General features: G+C 44.4%; 2 protein-coding genes across 15 annotated transcripts in view; one reads left to right on the top strand and one right to left on the bottom strand.

Moving 5' to 3' along the window:
- NEO1 (neogenin 1) overlaps positions 1-20,957 on the bottom strand; it is a 577,741-nt gene extending 556,784 nt beyond the window's left edge. For 8 of the 10 annotated variants that reach the window (XM_078685036.1, XM_078685045.1, XM_078685037.1 and 5 more), the window contains exon 1: positions 20,720-20,957. In XM_078685036.1, the coding sequence (XP_078541162.1) occupies positions 20,720-20,822 (103 nt within the window). In that variant the 5' untranslated portion in view covers positions 20,823-20,957. The remainder of the gene's footprint in view (positions 1-20,719) is intronic. The other 2 variants (XM_078685040.1, XM_078685044.1) reach the window with 1 other exon arrangement.
- Positions 1-21,777, top strand: part of LOC144826567 (uncharacterized) — a 225,221-nt gene that overhangs the window by 36,288 nt on the left and 167,156 nt on the right. For 2 of the 5 annotated variants that reach the window (XR_013609856.1, XR_013609854.1), the window contains exon 2: positions 15,215-15,307. The exons of 2 other annotated variants lie outside the window; for them this stretch is intronic. The gene's annotated coding sequence lies outside the window, so the exon portion shown is untranslated. Of the gene's footprint in view, positions 1-10,101; positions 10,298-15,214; positions 15,308-21,777 lie in introns of those variants that run through there. One more of the 5 variants, XR_013609853.1, reaches the window with a different exon arrangement.

The following is a 21,777-nucleotide window of genomic DNA, read 5'->3' as shown; positions in this document are numbered from 1 at the left end:
CCGGCATAATCGAAATGGTGGATAAGATCAGGGGGATCCGTCCTCGTCATCAGTTGGGTCTTTAAGTAGTTCTGTCAGTGCTACCCAGGCCCTGGCTGTGTCTCTCAGCTTGTCATTGTCAGTTCTCCGAGCGAGTTGGAGTTGAAGCGTCCCCTCGCAGTCTGCCCACTTAAGGAACTCTCTGAGCCAGCGCCCCGGGTTAGGGTCTGTGGTCGCTTTCCAGTGGCTGGTGATTTCGCGCTTGGCCAGAACCAGCCCCAGATCCAAAAACCTGCTGGTGTTTTTGTTGCGGGTAGTGTGGGGGAACCAGTGCAACAGACACAAAGCCGGGGTATTTTGCAGGTCCCTCTCTGTTACCTCAGTCAATTTGGTCAGTACCCCTCCCCAGTAATCCCGAAATATGGGGCAATCCCAGAGCATGTGCCCTGCATCCTCCAGTCTGCATCTTGGACAGGCGGCGTGGGAGTCGAAGAACTCATTAAGTTTATAAGGAGTGAGGTACACCCGGTGGAACACATAAAATTGGATGAGTTGGAATCTGGCGTTTCGGGAGCATTTCCACGCTCTTTCCATCAACATTTCCCAGGGCTTAGGCTCGATGGGAATTCCCAGGTCTATCTCCCATTTGGCGCGTAATCTCTCTAGTGGAGCTCTCAGGCCCTGCGTCAATCTGCGGTAGAGGCACGTGACCGCCTTAATCCTTCCCGCAGAGGTGACCGCGTATAGGCAAGGAAGGAAAATCTGCGGTTCTTCCAGTCCTCCCTTCCAGTGTTTGCGCACCGCAGCCGTCAAGGCCGTGTGAAGGAAGAAGTCCTGCGCCGGCAATGCATGTCTGTCCACCAGTTCTTGGAACGGCAGGAGTGCGCCATCTTCAAACAGGTCCCCAAGGGTGGAGACTCCGAACTCTTCCCCCTCTTGTAGCCGCTGCCAATTCCCCCCATGGGGAAATTCCATGCAGTATCCCTCCTCCTTTGGTTCCCGGTCGCCTGATCCCTCCTCCTTTGGCTCCCAGTCGCCGCAGGCGACCGGGAGCCAAAGGAGGAGGGATACTGCGTCTACGACACTTCCGGATTCTAGTTGCACCCGCGTGAACCGGAGCCTGTATATGTATCCCCTCCCGGTCAGAGGCTTGATGTGCACACTCATTAAGCACGGCCGATGAAGCATTCTTAACCCGTTTGCTCACGAACTCAGAATCCGTGGGATAACCACCACGAGAAGATCTAAATAACCCTACTTCGTTTACCACTCCCATTTATGGAAGGTACCACCACACCTGGAACCTCCCTAGATGCTTGAAGCGTTTCTTCTTCTCCTTTATTATAATACACGTACCCGGCTGAGACGGGTAGTATTACCAATTTCACACGCAATCAGACTGTGTAGACACATCACTCCAGACCTATAGGATTTTAGGTCGTGTCTTAAGCCCTGAGGAGTCGCAGTGATTTGTTCCCACGCGACGAAACACGTGTCGGCTGGTTGTGGAACCAATAAACCTACATTGGCCCGTAAGTTAGATGACTGACCTACTTTAGAGCGGTTAAGGGGTCTTATCCGCTCGCCCTTCCGCACCACGCCTTAACGTAGCAATTTGTACACTTCAACTATCACACTAGGCAGTGCGCCCAACCTTTTCTGAAATACTAAAAACCCCACTTGTTGTATTTATTATGGTGCAAAGTGACTGGTGCATGAATATGTACAGTGAATAACAAAAAACAATGTGGCTTCAGGTAATATACAAAGATACATTTTCAAAGTTTTTGCAGGATTGGTTTAGATAAGCCACATTAGGTGATGCGCCATTTATTGCACTGGACTGTCGACGACGTTTTGATCCTCTTTGTTTGGGATCATCTTCAGGACTGGGTTGTGCTAAGGCAGCAGTGCTGAGAGGGTCTCGCCAGTAATTGGAAGGCGATGGCAGATCGGATCGAGGGGGGCGCACCCAAGAGGATCCAGAGGGCGGGGGAGCGAGGAAGGTCGCGTCCAGTGCAAGCCTGGCCCGGATGACTGATCGGCCCGGGAGAGGGCTGAAGGTCGATAGGAGTGGATCGGTCCGGGGGGTGGCAAGGAATTGAACACCCAGCGCAGAGTGAAGCAGCGGCAGGCGGCTGTGAATACGAACGTCTGCGCCAAGACAACTTTGGGTATTCGTAAGCTCAATAAATATATTAACATAACATAACCCATTCAGGCTTTCTCTGTTGTGCGTCATGGCCCCTCCCAACAAGTAACAATGCTATCAAATAGCGTATTACACTATGGGAAATCTACATATAACATGTTTGAGTGTTTAGACTACACAAAATACAGTGGTAAAAAAACATTTCACAGGCAGCCATGAAATCATGAAACTTGGAAAAGATTTATTGCCTCTAAAAAGGTTCATCATAATGATTGCGTTCCCCAAACCATTCTGCAGAACTGTACCACTGTCAGGAGTACGACGATTATGCAGCATGAGGCAGTAAATTATGCAGCAAGGTTATGTAAAATATGCTGCCAAAATGGAAATTATGTGGCACATTTTCTGACAGTGTTATTTTCATCCATCTGAGCTGCACACACTATTTTTGGTGAAATTTGCAACATATGCGGCCAATGCAGTCAATTCATAAGTATGTCCATTGTTAGCTTCACTTTGTAGAAAGCAGCTCTTGTATGCCAAATACTCCTAAAAAATATGTAACTACATAAAGGGTAACATAATACGATCCTATATACTCATTTCAGAATTCTGGTCACATTTACAAACCACTTTGCTTTCGGCCTTGAGGTTTATGATGCTTACTCCATGCATCACAAATCTTTCCCAGCTGCAGTCCCCCTCTCTGGAACTCACTATCAGACGACGTCAGATATGAGAAAAAGCTAATAACACAATTCACAAAATTACTACAAACATTTCTCTTTAAAGAACGGATAGATTATAACAGGCTAATTGTTATTTGTCTCCTTCTTGCCCCCCTCCCACCTTTTCCCCCGACCGATAATTGTTTTCCTGAATTGTAGTTATCTAGGATTAGCACATAAATACTGAGTGGTACAGTGTATGCAGAGTAAACTATTTAAGATGAGGTGACAACACAAAAATCCTTGACTAGTATTGTAATATGCATTATTCCATGTAGCAAAATATCAAGTCTAAAGTCTTTACCACAGTGTAAGACACTTCTTAAAAGCATATTGCTTAACATACGCTTATAACAATACATACTTTGGAACTATTGCATCTGTCATAACTTTTCTTCATAAACAGATCAGACCTTTGACATCAACCAAGCATTTTTCCAAATGAACTAACTCAGGTTTGTAGTCTTTATCACTGCTTGTCATACCTAACTCAGTCCTACTGTGTCGTACATCAGCTTTCCCATAATGCAACCATCAGGAATAGAGTCATAAAATGTAAAATATATATAAGACTACATCTGGCAAAACAGGAGACTCCTGCTAAGAATGAAAAAATATGTTTCACAATGGAAAATCATCTGCCCCCAGAATGTGTTAGTTGTCAACACCAAAGTCTCCAACTTTGACATTTTGAGTAACAAGATATATGTCTACAGCGTTTAAAACAGTGTAATATATATGTAGCCTTAAGGACCTGATTATTTTCAAAATTATTTTCACAATAAATAACCCAAGCTTACTGCCTTTGTCATTACTTATCATAATAAGCAGATCAGACCTATGATATTAAACATAACTTTTAAACCAATGAGGCCTACAGCCTTTATCACTGGCTTGTCACCATGACTACCTCTAGCCCACTACTGTGAGTGTAAGCTTTCCCACAAGGCTACTATCAAACAGAAATCCATAAAATTACAAAGATATGGTTATTTAAGATGAATACTATTGGCAAAACAAAATAGAATTATCAGTGTAAATTTTCTACATTCAAGGCTTGTCAGAGTGGATAATCAACATCAGATACTCACCTACAACGGTAGGCTGGGAGATTGCATTAAAAAAATCCTATTTACAGGCTTTAACAGTAAAATAACAATCCGCCATACTGTGTTATTGTAAGGCTATTGGCTTAAAAGCATGCTTTTCACAATAAATAAGTTGGCCTACCGCCCGTCAGAACTTTCTATAATATTTAGATCAGACCTTTGGAACCAGACATAACTATCGCAGTGAACTAATGAGGCCTACTAACTTAATAATCAGTTGATTGTCATAACCAACTCAGGACTACTGTACTGAGAACATTTTTCTCCACGTCACTATCAGTCATAAAATACAAATGTATACAAAATCAGTCGAGAAAAAACACAGTCCCTCAAAAAAGAACCCACCGCGGATTAGCCTTATGTAATCTTCTTCCCCCGGTGTTTGCCAGCTGGAGGGCCTGGAAATTCGGGCTGGGCTGTTCCTACTGGATCAGGGCCATGGCTGATTTGAATGTGGCTACGACCAAATTGGGGTGGGGTGGTGAGCAACATAACAATGGATTGGAAGGCCATTCCGAGAAATTGCTTGTCTTTAGACTTATAGTAAGCATTCCTCCATTCACCTTGTCTGTGTTTGATGCCGAATCAGTGCAGCACTACTTGAAAGGGCATTCAGATGTTTTGGATAAGTTTAGTGCTTAGTTGAAAAGCGTGCAAAGTAGAGACGCAAAGTATCAAATGCGGAGATCGTTCTTAACTCCAGCAGCACTTTGAACCAACCATGTCTTGTACAAATCACTAATTTATAAATATATGTACGCCCCCATCCCTTTCTTCTTGCTCCTTTTTCCAGGAATGCATTTAAGTATGCTTTTAGTGACACACAAGCAACAATATACACAACCCACATATTATTCTTTCGCCGGCCATTCATCTCCTGTTCCCTGTATGAATTTGATGTGGCACAGCGCTACAACAACCAAACACTGCACTCCAGCCAGGCATGCGAGTTGGAGCCCACCAAGGCTATTCTACAGGTACTGTTGGCGACAGCCTTTCATTCCATACCTCAAGGCAATGTACGGTCTTCCATGATATGTCAGACGACAGGCCAAACTGGTCCAGAATCTTCTATGGCCAGCAGTTGTTGCTGCAGAAACGCAACCTTCCTAGTAGATCTGCCAGTCGTAGAAGGCCCACTCACGGTTGTGAACAGTCACAGCACATCGACTGCCACTGCAGAATTTAGGAAATCATGCAATATCATAACCCTCTACAGAACAGCAGCTGGCCATGCAGGGTCACAGCCTCCCATAACACACGACAAACAGCCATTTAGGGTTGCAATCTACCCAAAACACGTCTGCTTAAAATGCACAGTCGCATTCCTTGCGGGTCCATACCATGGCCAGTGCCACAACTTACCCTATTGACAAACAGCCTTTTAGGTTGCAATTTGATAAATACAAGTCTGCTTAAAGTGCACAATCGCAGACCACACCAGTCCATTTGTTTGCCATGCAGGATAAGAGAAATCCAAATGCTCACATTCGCTGATGAACGCTACGAAGTTATCAGTCTAGACAGACAAAGCAGCCATCAGACGAGCAGCTCTTGGTGCAATGGATTTGACACCCCTAAATTTACATTGCATCTAAGGCCCACCAGAACCGCAGCTCGCGTCACACACAGACTTGGAGCAGGTGTTTGACAAATAAGAAAAAAAACTGATTAATGCCCTCGGCACATACTGCATCACCTTCCAGAGAGGGTGAATTCCGGAAGCGCACACCCCTCTGGGAATTCTGCACACTGATTAAATAACGCTGCAGGTTTCCTACAGAGGTCCGAGCAGTTTTGAATAATCGTGTGGAGTTTTGTTTACAAAAAGCTGCAAATAAAGGCATTATATTTCTGAAGCGTTTTTTTGTGACAGAATTGTATGCAAGTCATCAACTACACCCAGTGCTAATGGATAATCGTATTTTTGTAAGACTACAGGATAATACTGAACAGAAGACTAAAGGAAGACTGTTCTAAAAATGTGTTCTTACAGCCAAACGACAGTAAGACTAATGGGGACGAACTGCCATAGTTGGTCTGCCCCTCACACCGCAAGGGAGGGCTCCATGCCATCTGCAGGCTCGATGCGACAGATGTTCAGAAAGATGGAGGATTTTGACACCACAAATATCACCTTGCACCGCTCAAGCCCATACATAGGGTTTGCGCACAGTCTTGGAAAACAGACAATATGAAGCCAACCATACCCTTCTGCGAAAATGCACTTCTAACCTAATACCCATAAAAGACTTCCAAGTCGTCGTAATGAGCCACACCTGAAGATACTGGGTAGCACACTATACAGTTATTCATTGAACAGGTAGGTAGGGCAAATGCTGCCTCAAACTCATTATTCCAGCTCACTTATCGCTGGAGCACTTACTAGGCCCCTCAAGCAAGCATACAGGTCCACCAGTAATCACTGCACGTAGATTTGAGTGATACGAGGCCATTCTACCAGAAGCTTTGTGTCATTCAAATGCTAGATAGTCCATAAACAAATAGCGCTACCACCCCAGCTCAGGTACTCAAACAAAGGATACTTCCAGAATAGCTTTGCAACATATGCACTAATAAACTATCTTTCAGAATGGTCAAACTTCACAGTGAGATTACCAAAAAAAATCCCATTTCATTCAGCACAAGGGTTATTAGGCTTGGTGAGCAGTCACAGAAGTGTGAGTGCTTGTCCAAGTCTCTAAGCTTGGGGTAAAAAACTAAATATAGAACTAAGGCTATAAAGAAAAAAAAAATCAGCAATGACCAAATATATTCACCTACAAAAAGTGCAAGACAAAACTACAAAAAACAGTTTGGAGAGAGCAAAAATAACCTGCCAAAACAAAATGTGTACATCCCGGTTTCAAATTTGCAAACTTGAAAGGTTTGAGGATTTGTACATAAATATTTCTGACACAGAAGAACTACAAATCCAAGCATTAGCGAGTCAGCTGGATCAACCACATAACCAGGTTATATGGGCTTTTCCCATGACCTACTCAAAGACAGTTAATTAAGCCAGGTTCTCGACTTAAATCGACTCATCTATGATAGCAGGCTGATGCGCACTCGTAGTAAATGAAGCAAAAAAATCAGATGGTTCTCTAGGACCAAACAGTCTACTAGACTTTACAAATCAGGTGTCAACTTTTGGTCCCAAAGTCTGACTCCCTTGTATAACCAGTGTACATCACACCAGATACAGGAGACTTGGAAATAAACCATCCTGAACCCAATTTTTATTTTAATGCCCCAAACCCCCTGCCCCCAGGGCGTCTTGCACACTATTGGCTGATCATTCATTTGGACATAGAATCGAAGTTCTTCTCAAGCTATTCCTTCAAGATTTGGAAGTATGGGCAGAACAAACATGCGTGGTTCCAACAAACAAAACTGGCTTGGGCCCGGGATTAGGCAACATTCCAAAAACAAACCCTCCCCCACCCCCCCAAAAAAAAAAACAGGTCGCACTCGTTTTGTAGAGGCATCAAGGAAATAACTTTTTTCAAAATTAAATCAGTGAGGTATTTCTCCAATGCTCTTATGCACAACAACTATTGTACCCTACAGGGTGGTAAGCCGTGCTTTACGAATCCAGATTGATTGATTCATACTCTTAACACCTGGATAACCATAAAGTTGGAAGAAGAAGTGTACCTTCAAGGAGAATATTTACAACGGGTAAGAATCCGGATGTGTTTTGCCCCCTATTTAATTTACATATAGCAGGCTCAAATAATGTACCTAAACCAACAAATTGCCATCCTCCTGAGCTACCTCTACATTCATGTACAATACACTGATGACATTTTATCAAGTAAAACTCATAGTGGCATACAAGGTTCCATTTCTACCTTTTCAGCCTTTATCAAAACAAGGAATGGAAATAAATGTAAAAAAAAAAAAAAAGAAAAGTAATTGCTTTTGGCTCTCATTTTAAAAGAGTTGGTAAGTGGTATGTGGAGGAGGAAACTGCAGTCACCATACACCTATCTTGGAGTAGGCAATTTCAAGGATCACCTCCAATCTTTAAGGCCTACTGGGACAATCCTTAATGTTTGCATTTAGATGTATGCACAGAAAAGTGCTGAATCCATCATTAACCAACTTAAGAGATCCAAATTGTTGTAGGGGAGATATGTTAAAGCACTGAATACTCTATAAACAATTTTTTACATGAAACTATTTTTGCTTAGAAAAAACAGAGCACAAGCCCAGATACGTTTAGGGTTCAGTCTTGTAGAAAAACTTCCTAGACAAGGGGCATTTATAAAAATATGCTAGAAATTGCTTGCGACTCCAAGAAAATACCTCAAGTAACCAAATCTAGGATGAACTTCACACTATTAACCAATTCAACAGCAATATCTGAAGACTAATTTTTCGGCACAGTTAAAAAGAAAGTTTGTCTTACAGAATGGGCAGCCTCTCCACAAAGGAAGTTACTCCGAAATTGAAAAGGATACGGTCCACCCCAACCTACAGGCTATGCGGCTATAAAAAAGAAATCATTCTACACAAAATGTGTGTATGTCCAGGTTTATTAGAGCCTCCTAGAAACCTTTTATGCTCAGTCATTAATAATCTGCTTATATGACCTTGCAAGCAAGATCAAATTCCGAGCCTGAGTAGCCATCCTGGACATTTCAATTCCAAATTTGGGAAATTTATGTATCACATTGCACTGATGCAGTCAATACATCTCTGACATACCAATCCCTTAATGATCATCTACGTAGCAATTTGTAAAGCAAAATTGGTTTGCTTTAAAGACATATTTGTGATGAGTGGTTTTCCAACATAAACACGACATACAAATTATTGTTTTCAATATGTAAATTTATGGTCAGCTTTTTTTGCTCTCTGCCTTTTATAGGTTTGTTGTGCAACACTAATAAACCATGCAATAAAGAATTACTTACATCTTTGCACCACATGCACAGAGAAAGTGTGATGCCTACATTTAGAAGCAAATTTCACAGATGGTTCCAGGGACTGCTAGTTATTGAATAACGTGCATTTATTTGTATGTACTCTTAGTAATTTTCTTAACAATTATGTTTTCCATTTTGAACAAGGCGCCGACTACCACTATACGATGAAACTCCAAGCCACAATTGGAGATTTTCTGGCTGAGGTTGCTAACAGTGTTTGTATCACAGCAAAGAAAGGCATCTATTTGCTCAAAACAGCAGAGGTGTGAAATTTTTTTTAGTAATCAAAAAGCTCCTGAAATCTGCTTCTCCTGTAATGAAAGCCACGTGTCCTATCACGCCCTAAATCAGCTACATAGCCAGACCCGATACACCACTACTTTCTTTTTAAAAACGGAATTTTATTTTTGCTGCATAAATATGTCTGCAGAAAGGGGGTCTTCAAGACTCTTGGAAGTGACATAGATATAGATTATGAGCAATTTGTTATGTTTGTCATTTTAACCATATGCTGCTCTTGATCTAGGGAGGTGGCTAAATCACTAGAATGGAACCATATAAAATATAGGTTACATGCAGATCTATGTTGTAGGTGCTTGAATCCACTTTTCTAGGATGATGATTGAAACGTGTGACCAGTTACACAAAATTAATACATTGGGAACACTAATTTAGTGAGCTTTCTCACTGGGCAGAGAATATTTGACTTGCAGGGTACTAATGCACACTCACTCATCTTTGTATTCGGTGTATTTACCCATAGATGTGTGGCTTGTGGTTAGAACTAGTGACCTATGGACTTTGTAGTCTGTTAGTAGCTCACTGAACTATCTCAAAAGGGCTGGTGATATCTCAATCACATTTTTACTGTAGCAAGCTATTTAATCTGTAATACTTTTAAAAAACACTCATTTTGCTGCCACATTCTTGTTTAGTTTTACTAGTGGAATCATGGTGATTGACGATTGTTTTTGCAAGAAGGGTCATGGGGCACTGTTTGGGTGGGAATGGCTGGTAACCAAGGGAGGGTAGGGGATGTTTGGCATCGTAATAAGTAGGGAGAAATAAATATTATGTTTAGGAATGTTGTAATTTTCACTTGAGGTATAAGGGTTGAAAAAGTGAACTGTGTTAATTTACAGTTGTTGCCCAGGAATCAGTTCCTTTGTCTGACAGACATCCATTTATTATTGTAGATACCCCCGAGGAAGGTCACATTGACCGAAATGCATTGGGTGATTTCAAATGTAAATGGAGGATTAGAGTTTCCCGACATGCCTGTAATTAGGCCCGGATGGGCAAGTCCTGTGCAAAAAAATGCAAGAAACCTTTGGAACCTCGTACCTTTAACGTGAAAAACAGACGTTGAGAAATGAAAGAAATAAATGGATTAACTTCTGGAATATTTTTGAGTATGTGTATAATGTTTAACACAAATGTGCATAAAGCTGTGCAACTCTTGGTGATTCGCACAGCGCGCGTCACATTTTTTGCAGCTGCCACATTCTTCCCATCTTTTTTCTGCGCCCTTCATGTATTCTCCTGCATGCATGGAGCACCCGCTGGTGAACCGACAACTAGAGCATAATCATCTTCACGAATCTGCTGAGTTTTAGCTCATGGTCGTAAAGTCTATCCGAAGAAACCACTCAAGAGCCGCACACATGCTTGCAGATGCACATATTGTAAAAGTGCCTTGAGCAAACACACACATTCTTCAGGCGCAAACATACCCACAACAACCACACATTCATCCTGCACGACACACACACATGCATGTAGAGAAATACCCTATATACTGCCCGAGCTCCCAGCATGATTAGTCTCCTTGCTGGATACACACGCATACATAACCATGCATATTCACACACATACAGCCATCCAGAGGCATAATAATGGTGCAAGAGCCCCAAGCAAGGTAACGTAACCCAGTAAGACTCCGTGGAGTATTTAAAAGACTCCATTGTGGGGGCAAATGGACCTCTCACTCACCTGTGACTGCATTTGCATACTAGTGTACTAGTGATAGCGACACAAATTTAATTATCTCAAACACGTCATGCTGCAAAGAAATGCACAGATCCTGCGGAAATAATCTGTGAAAGAAAAAATACACCTCACGCAGATAAAAAAAATCCACGCTGCAGACACACCCGTGCATGGTAGACAACCTCCTAACACAATACAACAGAAGCAAAACTGCAGGGGATGGTGCCAGCAGGGAGGCGGATGGGTTGGGTGTTTAAACTCCCGTCATGAAGGAGATGCCGTGAGATGAGGGGTAGTGCGGGGGCTGTCCGTGTGGATGAGATGGGTAATTGCAGGTATGGACGCTAGTTGATGGACAGAGGACGAGTAGCTCTGCATTCATGAATGGAGGTGCGGAAATTCTACTTATCCAGCCGAGCGCTGTAAAGCGCCAAAGACAATAAATGGCACAAGCATAAAGATATATTATAGGAAGTAGCATTGATAGAACATGATCTGGAGATATTGGGTACAAATAAGTGCAACTAGGCAGATTGGGGGATCAAATGAAAGAGGCTGCATTGTGATCAAAAGGATAGCAACATTTCGCTAATTCAAACAATAATGGCTAAAAATCTTTAAGAAAAGACTCCAGCGGCATTAGATGGGAGGCGAGACGTAACTAATTAATTACTAGTCGTGGAGACACTATACTAGACTGTCACACATGGATTGTATCTGGAAAAAAGGAGGGGTAACACAGGCTGTAAATGGCCAACCTGGCAGTTCTCAATCCCTACAGTGACTCAAAGGCATATCCTGCCCGCAGTCACAGATTGAGTCTTACTCTCTCCTCACTCTCCGCTCTCTTCCTTTGTTACTCCATTCCAGCTCCAAGCCAGGGCACCTTGGGTGCCTTGGACAAAGTTATCACGGAAGCACTGCAGAGCTGAGGGCTTAATGAGGGACGTGTCCAATCCTTCAGTGATGGACGGATAGAGATAAGAGGTCCGGGATAGTAATTACCCTCCTACCACACATGTAATTTCTCCAGGCCCCTGAATGTCCATGGACTCGCTCTAGGGGAGAAGCAAACAGAGACTGATGTGCAGACACACCCCACCAAATTCCTCAGCCAACAGCACCATAATAAATGCCAGGGAGGCCACACACTGGCTACATTTACCAATAGGATGAAAAGGTTTTTTAGATGGTGGGTTCAGGATTCCAACAGCCAATCATGGCGAAGAGTAAAGCCAAGCAATTACAGACCTTCATACATCTCCTCTTGTGACAGGATTTCTTATGGCCAACCTCATTGGCTGTGAACGTGAGTTTACTACAGATCTGCCTATTCATACCTGAATTAAATTCCCAGTTGTCCATCGGGCAAATATAACATTAAGACTTCTTGTCCCCAGGGAAAATCCTCATGGCTCAGGCGTGGGTGATAGAAATTCCCCACCCCTGAAAACAACCCTTAGTTGAGAATCACATGTTCTAGGTTTCAGGAATGGATGCGTCACAGACGCAATACCAGTTTAATTATGGTTTGTTTTTCTCTACCTACTCCACCAGGCATTTCTCCATCTCATGTATTTATTGATTTATTTACACACTCCAGCAACGTCATCGTCCTCATCTATCTGTGATTCACGTGAGGCAAGTTCCATTGTTTACTTCATGTTCTGCTACATACTGCCTCCGCTGTGTGCTCTCCTTTATCCTCCACTCCCACCATTTCCTGACCTATTATTCCTTTCCCCTAAGCCCACCCTTTCCTTCACTTATTCTACGCCACCCTTTAACCTTCACTTCCTTTGTGCTTTTCTCTATCCTTCGTGTTTCTTATGCCCTCTACCATAATTCGCTTCTTCTATGCCCTCCTGTGCCTTTCGCATTCCCCATGTTAGCCTCTGTCCTTCTCTTCTTTTATGCCCTCCTCTATTTATGATTTCTCCATACCCTCCTCCGTTGTATTATATTATGGCATTTGTTCAGAGCCAACTACCCTTTTTAGGATACAGAAGCGATAGTCCCCGTAGGTAGCATGCCAAGAGAAGTGTGGATGTATGGCTGGATGAGTGCTGTCTTTACTTTGAGGCTGTGTGGGAAGTACTTCAATGTTGTGGACGAGGAACACTGAGGTGCGGGTGTCGTGTCACAGGATGCAGTGCCTAGAGGGGCAATGGACCCAGAAGTGAGAAATACATGAAGATTTTTTTTAATGTGTCATGCTTTCAGCTTTGTCAAGACAGACTGCTATGGTCACTCTTTGGCCTTCTAGGATGTCAGGGCTCAAAGTATGTGGCTATGTGGGGCCTGAAGAGTGGTCTAAGTTAGAGTTCTCTGGTGACCAAGTATGTGCAGATCTCTTTGACCTCAGAAAACCTGTATGGTAGCAGCTGTGTGGTATTTAAGCAGACTTGTATAACCTGCATCTGTGTCAATCAGTGGTCAGCAAGGCTCCATAGTTCCTTTCATAAATATAATCCTGTCCTGTTGACTAAGAGACCATGTAATGAATTGGTGTCTATTATATGGTGACATGAATTGTTTCAACTAGAATCATGAACACTCTCAAACATATCACCAGAGAGTCAACATAGTCTATCAAACTAAATCTTCTTTATTCTTAAGTTTTTGTCGTATAATATGTTCTTAACAGCCAACATGTTTTATCACTTGATAGCCCAATGGCTGTCAAGGCTAGAGAAAATACATACAAATATAAAATCAGTCCATATTGATTAACACAATTGAAAATTATAATTGCCTTCGGCTAAAGGATGTGAAGAGAGTATGACCAAACAAGTATCACCTATAATGGTTGAAATTGGGTATTTGCTGTATGCCATTCAATTTGAATCCTGTTTGCCATTTGCGAGACACGTGGTACTGCGAGTTGCTACGGGATACCCACTGTCTGTTTGCTAGCCCTGTAAAGTTCGGTCTTTCTTTCTTTAAGTGCTCTTGTGATGCTGCACACAACTTATTTAGAACTACTTGACAGTTTGCCACTCCTGAATTCTGGACTAGAATAATAATGATTTTCCATCATATTGATCCGTATGGTCCGATTTTATATTTGTATATATTTGTTCTAGCCCTGACGCAGTTATTAGTAAGTCAAAAAACACACATTGGATGGCTAGAACATGCTCTGTAAGAAAAACTTGAGAATAAAGGAAGAATTGATTTGACGGACTAAGATGACTCTCTGGTGATATATTTGAGAATGGTCGCACTTGCAGTCAAAACTGAGTGATTTTCCTTTTCCCTATATTGAAACCTTTTCAGTTACTGCTCCCCTTTGCTGAGCACCTGACTAAGGACACTAAAGACTTGCAGGGCACTTTTGTTACAATTCAAATAGGAGTGGCCCAACACTACTCTAACCTTTCAACTGTTCACCGAAGTATATAAAATTGATGCTGTCATGACTGTCAAAGGCTAGAGTAGATGTCCTTCATCTTGTAATTGGATGGAGAAGATAGGGTAGACTCTGTTTACTATGCCTGTTACCTGCTGAGGGAAAGGGGGAGGTGTAGTTAGAGCTCCATATATCAATAAACAGGATGCAGGTCTTCAAATGAGAAGTGGCAGTGGGCCCTTCTGTATTTATTGGAGAGGCAGTTATTATATTTTACGTATATGGCAGGGTGATTATGAGGTTATTTAGGGTGGATCTCCCCATTTTGGGTAGAGTGCATGTGTCTGTCGTCTTGGTATAATGATGTGGTCTGAAATGTTCCTTAGTACTCAATTGGCTTATTCTGGTCGAAGGGTTATCACCCTGAGATCTATCCAAGAGCCAGTGGTTGATGCAACTAACTGGGGAACCACCATGTTTTCACTTCTCTTCTGAACTTTTTTAATGCTCCTGGATGCCTTGATGGTGACTCATACTGGAAAATCTTATTGTTATGTGGTACAATAACTGTAGTGTTACCCTGCAGCACAGTGCCCTATTTTTTTTGTATTGCTTACATTTAATTTGCAGAAACAGTAATTATTTTCTTTGGGAGGCTCTACAGATAATGCAAAGCGCTTGAAGACTGATTGCATAGCTGGTCATTAAAATGTTTGGAAGACTTGTGTTATGTGTTCTCCAGAGTAATGGTGGAAAAGAAGCCTGGTGCAGCGTTTTGTATTTGTTAAGCTTTAAGATCACAAGCATGAGAATAATTTGCAGTTTCTGATGATATTCAAGATATCGGTAGATGTGTTGCAAGGTGTCCATTACGTGAAAGGTGTTCCTTGTTACGTCATTGGCATGTGATTTCAGGGACAAATACGAGTCCATCGTTAATCCTAGGTTTCTCACTTCTCTTGCTGTAGGTGAAGAGGCAACAAGTTCCTTGGTCTACATGTTTGTGGATTGGTGTTTGTGCCATTGTACACAGGTTGTGATCTCTCCTAGTTGGATCTAAGGTAAGGAGACAATCACCAAATCGTGACTTCTAGAAGTCTTCTGAGCCTAGAATGATTTGTTTACCTGCATAGTTGTAATGGATAAGTTTGCAAGATCTTATCAGGTCTGGTAATGAGGTGAGGTAGATGATAAATAGGAGAAGAGAGAAACTGACGCTTAAACAATGCCACAAATGTTGGGTGTGACTGGTGATGTGAAAACTGAGCTTCCACAGTCCTTGGGGGTATGAGGCAATTCATGTAGGGTGTTGTTCCCTACTCTGAGTTGTTGTAGTCTGCGTAACAGTGTCTTGTGGTTACTCAGACGAAAGTGAGGTCTGCTGCTGACTATGATAGTAAGGCAAATACGTTGTGGAGGTACTTGTTCATAGATCTTGCATTAAAGAGCAGACAGTTTAGCTGCTGGGTATTTGTCCTCTTGTTGTAGTGATGTATCGAGAATATGGGACCGAACAGCTGTAGAAGGAGGAGAGAGCGCTGACAGAGTGCAGATCACTGTCTGTAACCTAAAGCAGGACAGGTGTGTAGATGTGTGGGTTGGATTATCCAGGTGTAGGAGGAGAGAGAGCATGAGTGGATATGCAGGGATAAAAGAGCAGGCTTGTGGGTCACGGAATCCGGAGGCAGGAGGAAGGCTTGCATTGGGAGAATGGGTAGGAGTCAAAGAGTGGGCTGCTATGGTTGTAGGCAGAGGTAGGATAGCTGAGCAGGTTTGTAGATGAGAAGACGCATGTGTAGAATAAGGGAGGGGCCAGGGGTATAGGTAGGGGTCAACAGGTGGGCTGCTCTGCTTGTAACATGAAGTAAAGCTATGGGGTGGGTGTGTGGTTTGGACATCTCTTGTGTTAGATGGAAGAGGGTGGAGGAAGTTTGTATGAAGCAGCTGCTGCAGAATTGCACAGTAGGTCGACTAGGGCGTATCGGAGTGTGGGATGCGACCTGGAAATTGTCACCATACGTTGGGCCTCACCATAAATTTCCTCTTAGCAAGTGAAATTTTTGGTGTCTGCAGTGTCAGTTCAGCTCTCCTTGTGGGTGGGTTGTCCTTGGTCAATTCCCCAGAACCCAGTGACCATTTTCCCTACCATCTGGATGTAGACAAAGTGTGCACCATGAAGTGCTAGTTGCTTAGAGGCAGTGATAGCTGTGCCTTGTATTGATGAGCGGATCCTTACTGATACGTCTGGGGGAGGTGTGGCAGTGTGTCATCTGCCCTTTCTGGGTCCTAAGAGGCAAGCACCAATAACCAGTGGCACTTTACCTGGGCAACCCAAAAGGTCTGTTAGTGGGAGGGGAAGCCCTAGTGGCAAGTTGACTGGAAACAATGGGAGAACTACCTATAGGAACCCTAACCATGGAATTCAGGTGACCAGGAAAAATGTGCTTTCTATATCCCAAACTCCTCTTATTTCTTTCTCGTTTCCCTCCTCCATCTTCTGCTTACACTATGCCCTTCTCTGTCATTTGTTTGCACTATGCATTCCATTATCATTTGATTCCTCTATACCCTCTTATAATCCCTTCCATTCCGATTCCCTTCTCTGTCCTTTGCTTACACTATTGCCCTCAATCGTTTGCTTTCTCAGTGCCCTCATCTACCCGTTTCTTTCTCGCTGTCCCCTTCCACCTTTTGATTCCGCTGTGCCCTCTTCTAGTCTTTACTTTCAAAAGGTCTTCCTCTATCCATTGCCTCATCTATCTTCATGTACCCTTCTGTTCTGCTGGGATTACTACAGCAATGACTGAATTCATCCTTATTTTCCTCTGTGTCTTGTAGTGTGCTGCATTTTATCTATGACCTTTTGCATCCATTGTACCCTCCTCCAAAAGTTTATTTCCGCTATGGCATAGTTTTCCTTGCATCGATGATCTCTCCTGCGTCCTGTGCATTTTATGCTGCAAAATACACAGGGCTTCCTTTGTGTCTTCCTGATACTTGTATTTCTTCATGTTCTGATGAATGTGTTGCTTCAGAGCCCTGCCAGCATTCTGTGCTTCATCTAAGCACTCCTGTACTTCTTGCTTCCTCTGTGCTCTCTAGTAGCCTGAGCTTACTGGGCGTTCTCCCACAGCCCATGCTTCCTCTGTGCCCTCCTGAATCCTGTGCTTCTACCAAGTCCTCTTGCATCCTGTTTGCTCCAGGCTTTGCTACATGTTTCGACCCCTCTGTGCCCTCCTCTCCTTCCACTAATCTCTCGGGTACCCGTTACTACTTCTGAGCCATCCAATGTGCTGGGCTTGCTCTAGCTCTCCTGGCTGCCAGGCTGCTTCTGTGCTCTCTTGTTGTACATCCTGCATACTCTGCTTGCTGCGTGCTTTGGTTCCTCTGTGCTCGCCCTCCAAGCTCTCCTACATCCCTACCTCTGTGCTCTCCAGTACCCTATGCTTCCTTATCACCAGCATCCTTTACTTCTTCCATGTTATTCGCTTTTGCGGTATCCTCCTCTAATCCCCGATTTCCTTCTGGAAGAGGCTGTTCTGTGTCTATTGTACATGGAACAGGTTCAGCCAAGGCATCCAAGCCAGGGTTTGAAGGAAAGGTACAAGCTTTATATATACACTGCATAGCTATTGATCAGCCCCTTTTAGTCACGGCCCATAAAACCATACAGCCCTCCACCACAGATCCCTCCCTTGCTTTTCGTTCATGAGGTCAGTGCTTTTGTGATGCGAATTGCTCCCTGCACAATGCTCTGCTCACGCTTTTTACAATGCAATCCATCAATGACTGAGCTGCGTTTTAGGTTGTCGCCCCTCGCAACAAAACAACGCCCACCCCCCCTGCTGGCAGAAGACCCCTGCTGCTCCACACAAACGAGAGATGACAAGAACCACAAACTACGCGCATGGGTGCCATCTCACAACGCTCGTGAGGCAATGAAGCACTGCAAAACCAAATAAAAAAGATGTTTCCACAGATGGGAACCTACAAGTGTTTTCCTTTGAGCCCGTTTTCCTCGAAATCAAGGACCCTCGCGTGATGGCTCGGAAGGAGACATACAGCAGTGGGTGTTGCAGTGATGCACCTAGGAAGCCGTGAGCACCGACCTGCCCATTCATTTTGTCCCACACACACTAAGTGCAACGGTCCTGTGTGGACAGTGAAAATGGTGCTTTTCTATCTTTCACTGCCACCTCTACTCCCAACAGCGTCCCCCATTTGGTGGCATCCTTGATCTGGCAGTGTTTTATTTGGCCAGCAAGGCTTGAGCCCCTCGGATGAGTACGGGAAAACATTTCTTGTTATATGCAATAAAAAGCACAATCATCCCCTGACCCGTGCAGCTACCAAGAGCCCTGTAATGACGGAGACGCATGTTTTTAACTGAGTAAACTGAAAACGTCAGATCACAGAGTGTAATATTCATGGCATGAAGTAGTGACCGCTCCACCGCCGCAGAAAGCACTCTGGTAGTGCTTACCAGTCGCGCCTTATTCCAGTTCTGCTCGGTCGTATTTGACTTATGACAGATTTGAATGTGACGTCATCCAGCTAAACTGAGCGAGGTACACATATCTGCAGACCAAACCAGGAATAATCTTAAAATGCAAATACGGAATCTGACGAATACACTGCTTCCTCCCATGTGTAAATGCGACCAGGCGGTTGCGCTCGCCTGCCTGCTTCACAGTACTACGGGGACATCTTATAGTTGTATTTCTCACACATGGAATGCCTGTGAGAGGTTGCGTCCAGGACCTAAGTTACAACGGGGGCGTTTACCAAGAAACTATACACTAAAAACGAATCTCCTCAAACAGACCCACATGCATCACTGTTGATCACCCTCATATGTTCCCAATAAAGTTTTTTTTAAGTGTGCATCGCCATTGTAACACAGTGGAAAGGCATTTAACAAACATGGACAATAAAATGACGCTTCCAATTCCTTAGACATCGCCGCCCTCCCTCCTTCAGACTGTGTCGCTCCTCTTTACCGCATGCCGCCTCTTCCCTCTCATGACTCTTTTTACAAGTGGTTTCTGAACATAAATAAACAGGGAAAGAATAGCCCCGGGTTAGATGATGCGGCTGATGGACAGACAGATCGGCGCGGATTTCCACACAGCGCCAAACAAGGGCACCGAGGTACAAGAGGGGTCATTCTAATGAGATGGGGGTGGGAATGCGCTTTAAAAATGAGGGTGTTACACAAAAAAGCAAACACTAGCACACCCCCGAGACATGGAGAGCATCATTTCAGTATTCCTAAATGAGCCTTGATTGACAACGCCTAATACCTTCAGTAACCTCAGATTGCGTCCATGCTGACAGTGCATGGTCCACACCCCCTGCCAGGCCCCTCCCACAACCACAATCAAATGCTTTTCAGACGACGGCGACTAGCTGATTCCAAGCCTGGCTCCGATGCCAATTCCCATGGCTCTCATATCAACTTCTCACCGCAGCCTACAGTTTCCAGCCTCCCGTACGATTTATAGTAGCAATCCAGAGACTTCTCCCATCACAATCCTAGGGTTCCCTCATTAAATGTCAACACTGCTCCGTCCCTTTCCCACAGACAGCATTCGTTTATTTTGCAGCCGCAGTCATTTGAAGACCGTCAGCAGTCCAATGCTACCTACAATCGGAGGGATAACCTGTCAAAATATAATCGCTCATGAACCCCGGTGCATACCCCAACTTGATTTCGTTTAGAAGCTCTATAACATGTTTAACAATGTCCAGCTACACGACCAAATACTACATTGCAATCTCGGCAACACAACAACCCACGGCTCTTCCCAGCATCAATCACAACCCAGTGGTGCATCCTTAAATGCCCAAGAGTTCCAGCCCCCACACCACCACATTCAACATACACAGATCCACCAATGTTATGTTAAATATCTCATAGCATCCGAAATCACACCACAGCGACAACTTAATAGAGCGCACGGGGAGTTCAAGCTCTCAATCACAATTTCTACTGCCCAAATAAAACAAGGACCCGAGTCCCTAGACTGGGACTACCAGAAGCCAGAGGTCTACCAACACACTTAATTTTGGCCCTTACAATATTGCATTTAGGTTGCGAAGCATCTCGAACACAACGATTGCAGAGTTCAAACGACCCCACACACAATACCTTCAGCACCACAACCCCAGGGATAACATTAAGAGCAGCCCAGTAGGATTCAAGGGTTCACAGCATCCCACCGCAGTCCTGGGCTGGGAGGAATACACATCACCACAAATCAATCACGGGGTTTTCGAACCTTCATAAACCTAGGTTAGAAAACAAACCCATTACGATCCTAGGTTTCAGATCACCTCTCAGGGGAAAAGGAGAGTGTTTCCCCAACACCCTTTGGGTGAATGCTCTGCAGCCTCCTCCCTCTCCCTTAATATTCACCGGGTTGAATAGGAGTGAACCCCCTCCCCCACATCACTTCCCCAAGGATCCTTACCTGGCTGGTGCTGGCCGCTTCTCGCAGCATTTGCCGGCTCCTGGCCCACTAGCAGCAACAGGAGGAGGGGGAGACACCCCCAGAGCCCCCGCGCCGCCGACATTACCGCCCGCACACCGGGCCTCGGCTCTGGCTCTCACGGAATTCAGCAATCACTCCATCCCGCACTGCAAGCAACCTGAGGAGCCTCGCGCTAGCTCCAGCCAACCCTCCGGAGTGAGGGGCGGGGCACACACGGGGCGAGCGCGCAGGCGCGAGACGCAGGAGGGGGGTGGGACAAGCTATGTCTCACGGCGCATGCGCGGACTGGAACGAAACATACTAGTAATACGCCTGAGGGTACAGGGCGCAACCACTAGACAACTCAAGATTTAAGGAGCGTGTTCCGAACCTAGACCAGAGTCTATTGTACTTTGCTTTTAGCCTCGCGCTCGAGGCAGTGAACACTGTTCTGCTACTAATTTACAATTCTACATCTAGTCAGAATATTTTGGAAAAGTGTGACTTTCTAATTCATTTGCCTGTCGCCTGCTGCTCTGAGAGCTCAACAGCAAGGAAATAACACGAGCCACGAGAAGAACTTCTGCGCATGCGCGAAACGGAGGACGCGCAACATGAGAGGACCCAGCGTGAAGGGCAGGGGGCAGCAGAGGCCATGGAGACGCGCTGCACTTAAGTCTTGCGCGTAGGATGAGTCCCGGACGCATTCTAGGAAGCCAGGGTAGTCCTTGTGTTGTGTTGTGTGTCAGTGAGCCCTGTGGGCAAAAAACCTAGATGGCTGCTTTTATAGACAGGGATTATCCCCCGGTCGTTAGTCTGATGTTACGGGGCTGCTGCCCTGGACACGGCTTGTCATGCGCGGTAGTAAGAGATTCTTAATTTGTCCTCAGCCGGAAGGGCAACGCAAGCTCCTCCGCTCCTGCTCCCCAGCCGCATTCCTGATGAAGTCTGCAATGGTAAAGCTTTAAGCGCCGAAGCACGGGCGTTGTTGGGCTCGCACATCCACTGCGGGGTTAATGGTCCTAGCTGGTAGCGGCGAAATAACATTATTCGAACTT

This window comes from Lissotriton helveticus, chromosome 3_2, assembly GCF_964261635.1.
Source record: "Lissotriton helveticus chromosome 3_2, aLisHel1.1, whole genome shotgun sequence".
In the NCBI taxonomy this organism is placed as follows: domain Eukaryota; kingdom Metazoa; phylum Chordata; class Amphibia; order Caudata; family Salamandridae; genus Lissotriton; species Lissotriton helveticus.
This window is presented reverse-complemented; position numbering and strand designations above follow the sequence as displayed.